This window comes from Saprolegnia parasitica, assembly GCF_000151545.1.
Source record: "Saprolegnia parasitica CBS 223.65 unplaced genomic scaffold supercont2.49, whole genome shotgun sequence".
NCBI classification, from domain to species: domain Eukaryota; phylum Oomycota; class Saprolegniomycetes; order Saprolegniales; family Saprolegniaceae; genus Saprolegnia; species Saprolegnia parasitica.
The window spans coordinates 187,040-191,967 of NW_012156443.1; the positions used below are offsets into that span (position 1 = coordinate 187,040).

The 4,928-nt window shown below is 58.4% G+C and overlaps 3 protein-coding genes across 3 annotated transcripts; 1 reads left to right on the forward strand and 2 right to left on the reverse strand.

Annotated features, from left to right (window-relative positions):
• Window positions 1-340: 340 nt before the first annotated feature.
• SPRG_09583 (hypothetical protein) lies at window positions 341-699 on the reverse strand (the record flags this gene model as incomplete). Its single annotated transcript, XM_012349009.1, has 2 exons — window positions 341-455; window positions 524-699. The coding sequence occupies 2 exons, from the start codon at window positions 697-699 to the stop codon at window positions 341-343; spliced, it is 291 nt and encodes a 96-aa protein (XP_012204399.1).
• Window positions 700-1,203: 504 nt separating this feature from the next.
• Window positions 1,204-1,976, forward strand: SPRG_09584 (hypothetical protein). The gene is made up of 3 exons (XM_012349010.1): window positions 1,204-1,432; window positions 1,473-1,528; window positions 1,573-1,976. The coding sequence occupies exons 1-3, from the start codon at window positions 1,228-1,230 to the stop codon at window positions 1,825-1,827; spliced, it is 516 nt and encodes a 171-aa protein (XP_012204400.1). The 5' UTR covers window positions 1,204-1,227; the 3' UTR covers window positions 1,828-1,976.
• Window positions 1,977-2,614: 638 nt separating this feature from the next.
• On the reverse strand, window positions 2,615-3,985 carry SPRG_09585 (hypothetical protein). Its single transcript, XM_012349011.1, has one exon. It carries the CDS (start codon window positions 3,956-3,958, stop codon window positions 2,642-2,644), a length of 1,317 nt encoding a protein of 438 aa, XP_012204401.1. The 5' UTR covers window positions 3,959-3,985; the 3' UTR covers window positions 2,615-2,641.
• Between the last annotated feature and the right edge of the window lie 943 nt (window positions 3,986-4,928).

A 4,928-nucleotide genomic window follows, 5' to 3' on the forward strand; every position in this document is an offset into this window, starting at 1 on the left:
CTAAACCGACTGGGCGAGCTGCAGTAGGCGCTTGCACTCGCGTGATCGGTCAAGGTTGTCGTCAGTTGTCTGCGACGCACAACACATCGAACCAGCTCAGCGAGTGTCGCGGGCTTCTCCATCACCATGTCGTAGAAGCAGGAGGCCGATGCAAGAGCGCAGTAGCAAGATCTTGCACGACTATCGACTCTGGCGGGCCTCTCAGCGCTTGGCGCACGCAATGCATGTCGATCGTCGACAGGTCATCTCGGTCCGACCCACCACCTTGGTCCCATGCGTCGGAGCATTGGATCCAGCATGGTTGAGTGAACAAGGCCTTCTTCGCTCGGGCTATTGCTCTTCAGCGAAAACACAAGCCTCGCTGGACCGTCGTCGCCTGCGCAAGGCAGCTCAGAATGTAACACATAGTGTTTCCAGAGCACGTCGCGAGGCCGGCTACTGACAAGTACGGTGGTCTATCGTGCGCGACAGCAAGACGCGAACGCGGTGGACGAGACGTCGAAGAGGTGTATTGCTCGACTACTGCTGGCTCGTGGCTTGCATTTCGAGGCGAAAGCGCCGTTGGGCTTCGTCTTCGACGCGCTTGGCAACGCGGCGCTCTTCAAGGAACCGCTCTTGCAGGAGGAAGCCCGTGTACGCGCCGCCGAGGCCAAAGATCACGGCCATCGCGGCCTTCCCGACGTTGTTGTTGCCGCGCATGCTGGTCGACGTCGGCCACGAACGTGTATCCGGAGTGTGAAACACGTTTTTCACACAAATCACACTGCACACCTTCCATTTGACACAACGCCGCAGGTCTAAACGCACGCGTTGTTTCGGTGAAACCGGTGTACCGTACGCAAAAGCGCCGTCCCACATTGCATCCCCACGGACCTACGTACCGTACCATGGCTCTCAAGGTTGCTTTTAGCCGCATTCGAGCAGTTCCATTCGGTGTATCACGGTCACTTTACGGGCGAGGCGGGATCGGCGCCACCGTAGTTGCGTGTAGGTAGACTATCGAATTGTCCAGCAACCGTTATGTTCTCCGAATCCGCATACTGTCCGGATAGTCTAATTTTAAGCAGAGGTGGCATTAAAATGTTTAATGTTAGCTTGTTGTTTGTATCGACATGTCTGAAATCAATTGAATACGATGCAAATTAATAAAGATCGTGGCAGTTGCAGCCTGGGTTTCGATCTTGCTCCCAACGGACGCCATTAACGAAATTCCATCGCGCTAGCACCATGGGCCTCCTCACGCTCCTCCGCAAGCTGAAGAAGGATGACAGCGAAGCGCGCATCCTCGTGCTCGGCCTCGACAACGGCGGGAAGACGACGATCCTCAAGAAGCTCTCGGAGGAAGACATTAGCCACATCATGCCAACGCAGGGCTTCAACGTCAAGAGTCTGCAGGTCGACGGCTTCAAGCTCAACATGTGGGACATTGGCGGTACGGTGGCATGCAGCATGGCTCCGCTCACATTATGTAGGCCAAAAGACCATTCGACCCTACTGGCGAAACTACTACGAGCAGACGGACGCGTTGGTACGCCCAACACGCCGGGAACCGAGGCTAACGACAACGCGTAGATCTATGTCATTGACAGCGCGGACCGCCGCCGCTTGGAAGAGACGGGCGTCGAGCTCAACAACTTGCTCGAGGAAGAGCGCCTTGCGAGCTCGCCGTTGCTGGTGTTTGCCAACAAGCAGGACTTACTGAACGCGCTGCCTGCGTCCGAGATCTCGACCGCGCTCAACCTGCACACGTTGCGCGACCGCAACTGGCACATCCAAGCATGCTCGGCCAAGTCGGGGAAGGCCTCCAGGAAGGCATGGAGTGGATAGTCAACACGATGAGCGAAGCGCGTGGCCGCGAAGCCAAGTAAGCACGCCTCGCACTCGGGCTGGAGATGGCTGCTGTAACCACATGTGGTTCTTCAATAAATGCCCCATACATGATCTCTGCGCGTCTGCAGCGAGGCCATGTACCCTCAACACCAATGAATGCGGGAAGGAATGGATCTTAGTTGGCCTTGCTATGCCTCACCATGATGGACCGTAGCGCATGGCGCGACTCTTGACGCGACCACCACGTACGAACCACAGTCGCCAACCTGATGGAGGCTGCCATATCCTTAAAGACAAAGGTACGTTGATCCAAGTAGCGACGCCTTTCGCCGACGCTTGTCCCACCGCCGGAGCACGAGAACACCACGGACCATAGCACGTCTTCTCGCCTCGGCCGCATGCAGGAGGCAACGACTCGAGAAGACTGTCTTCTTGGTTTGCTGTCGTATGTCTTATGGCCCTCATGAGGCGGACCCTACCCGCACATCGGCGGAAATGAGTTTCAACTTGATACATTTCGTGCTAGCGACAACATATTGCCGTGGTTTGAGTCAGGTGGGGCAAGGCTTCGGCATCCATGGCAAGGGAGTGCGTCCGGCGTCACCTTGCTTCCCGTGGCGCCTCCTCGATGATGCTTCGACGGCTTGAGCTTGTGCGGCGTTGTCACCACGGTGTCGAGTCCTGCACACGAGGCCAGGCTGCAAGGACCAAGGTCCAGCGAATATGACCATGTCTGCGTGGTCGTCTGCTGGATCGATGGCCCTGCTGCCGCGTCGTACATGCAGAGTGTGTAATCAATTCTGCATTACATTTACAAAGGCAACTCAAAGCTGACGTTGACGTGGACCTCTTCGGCCTGGGCAACAATGTCGGCGATCTTGACGGCCTTCTGGGCGGCGTCGTCCAAGTCGTTGGCGACGATCATGCGGAAGCCGCTGTTTTCGATCAACTGACGGGCCTTCTCGACGTTGGTGCCCTGGAGGCGGATGACGATCGGCTTCTTCATGCCGAGGTCCTTGGCCGCGGCGATGACACCGGCGGCGATGACGTCGCAGCGCATGATACCGCCGAAGATGTTGACCAAGATCGACTTGACCTGCGGGTCGGCGTTCAAAATCTCAAACGCCTTCTTGACCTGCGACTCGGTCGCACCACCACCGACGTCCAAAAAGTTGGCCGGCGAGCCGCCAAAGAGCGAGATGATGTCCATCGTGGCCATGGCCAAGCCGGCGCCGTTGACGAGGCAGCCAATGTTGCCGTCGAGGCCAATGTAGTTGAGGTCATACGCCGAGGCCTCGACTTCACGCGGGTCCTCCTGCGTCTTGTCGCGCTTGGCAAAGATGTCCTTGTGGCGGAACGACGCGTTGTCGTCAAAGTTGATCTTGGCGTCGCAAGCGTACACGTTGCCCTCCGGCGTCTCGGCCAACGGGTTGATTTCGACGAGCGTGGCGTCCGTGCCAATGAACATGTTGTACAAGTTGTTCATGAGCTCGACACCGCGCTTCTGCGACTCGCCCGAGAGACCCATGTTGGCGGCGAGGCGGTTGAGCTGCTCCGAGGTAGGGCCCGTCGTGATGTTGACGGCTTCCTTGAAGATCAATTCCGGCGTCGCGTGCGCAACGTCCTCGATCGAGGTACCGCCGGCGGGCGACGCGACAAGCACGGGGCCGTTCGAGGCGCGGTCCATAAGGATCGAAAAGTACATTTCGCGACGCATGTAGACGCGCTCCATCAAGAAGACCTTGGCGACTTCAATGCCCTTCTCGCCCGTCTGCTTGGTGACAAGCGTCTCGCCAAGCATCTTTTCGGCAAAGTTCTTGGCATCTTCCGGCTTGGTGCACATGTGCACACCACCCTTGAAGCCGTTCTTGAAGTGGCCGAGGCCACGACCGCCCGTCAAGGCCTGCGCCTTGATGACAACGTCCTTGGTCGCGTCGCCGCCCTTGAGCGTGTTGTAGGCGGCCTCGGCCTCGGCCGGCGTCGTCGCATGGAGCGAGGCCGGGATCGCAACGCCGAACGACTTCATGATCTCCATCGACTGGTACTCATGGAGGTTGAGGCGGCGGACTTGCTGGCCCGGCGCGCGGAGGAGCGGCGTGGCCTTGGCGACGGTGCGGAAGAGGCTCATCTTACTTTGGCACGGCAAATTGTGAGGTGAAGACAAGACCACCAATATTCGGTCAAGTCCTAATTAGGACATAACCGCACCTACCCCTACTTCAACCGCTCAACGGACGACGCACTTGACATTTGTATATGGCCCCAATTCGGAGATTGAAATTCGGCTTTTGAGATTCGACCATAGATTTCGTAACCCGATCCCTGGATGAACCAGGCCGTCGAATGGCCGCGGGCCCGATGACGTCGACGCCGCCAGTACCCGCGGCCCATGGACGTGGCCCGCCATCGCTGCCTGCGCATGGCGGCGCTCGACCCAAGTAGCATGATGGCAGGCAATGGCGCCGCTTGTAGCCGCCCATGAAGCGAGATGCCGTCATTATACGGGAGATTGCGCAACGCAGCAAGCGCTCGCCATGTAAGCATGCTTGCAATGCGTATGGAGACGACGCGATGCATACAGTGGGACAGCCAAGGCCCGCATCTTCGCCAGAGCGCGCTCCACGTCAACGATGTCGGTGGTCGGTGGAAGCGTAGGTGGAAGCGTCGGCGTGTTGATCGTTCGTTGCCTTGATGCTTCCGCGAATGCGTCGAGCTACTGCACGGTAGCATCGATCCGCCTCGCGGGATAGATCGATCGCTATGCGCATGCAATATCATACCGGTGTACCACAGAGCAGGGCTCTCATTTCTTATCGCTTTCTGCGTGTGCAAAGTGGCAGACGCCGGATCGCTGCCATGGGCACGTACGGCCACGCAGGGACGCCGCGACCTACACCTGCGATGGACGCGTTGCAATGTAATACACCGTCGCAGAGGAGGCCAGTTGGGTGCGACTCTTCCTCGCGGGGATCGGCTGCATGCTGCCACCTTCGTGACACGCTTATTTTTAGACGCGATGGTCGCGGCCTTCCCGTTCGTCGGTGCGCCGTCCTGCCACGTCAGCACCATGCCGACGCTCCTCTGTAGATGGCCTTCGG

Excerpts from the sequence above, each read along its gene's own strand:
- SPRG_09584 (XM_012349010.1), top strand. The coding sequence starts at position 1,228 with ATGGGCCTCCTCACGCTCCTCCGCAAGCTGAAGAAGGATGACAGCGAA. Across the intron at positions 1,433-1,472 it reads CAACATGTGGGACATTGGCG|GCCAAAAGACCATTCGACCC; the intron begins GTACGGTGGCAT and ends CACATTATGTAG. Across the intron at positions 1,529-1,572 it reads ACGAGCAGACGGACGCGTTG|ATCTATGTCATTGACAGCGC; the intron begins GTACGCCCAACA and ends GACAACGCGTAG.
- SPRG_09585 (XM_012349011.1), bottom strand. The coding sequence starts at position 3,958 with ATGAGCCTCTTCCGCACCGTCGCCAAGGCCACGCCGCTCCTCCGCGCG.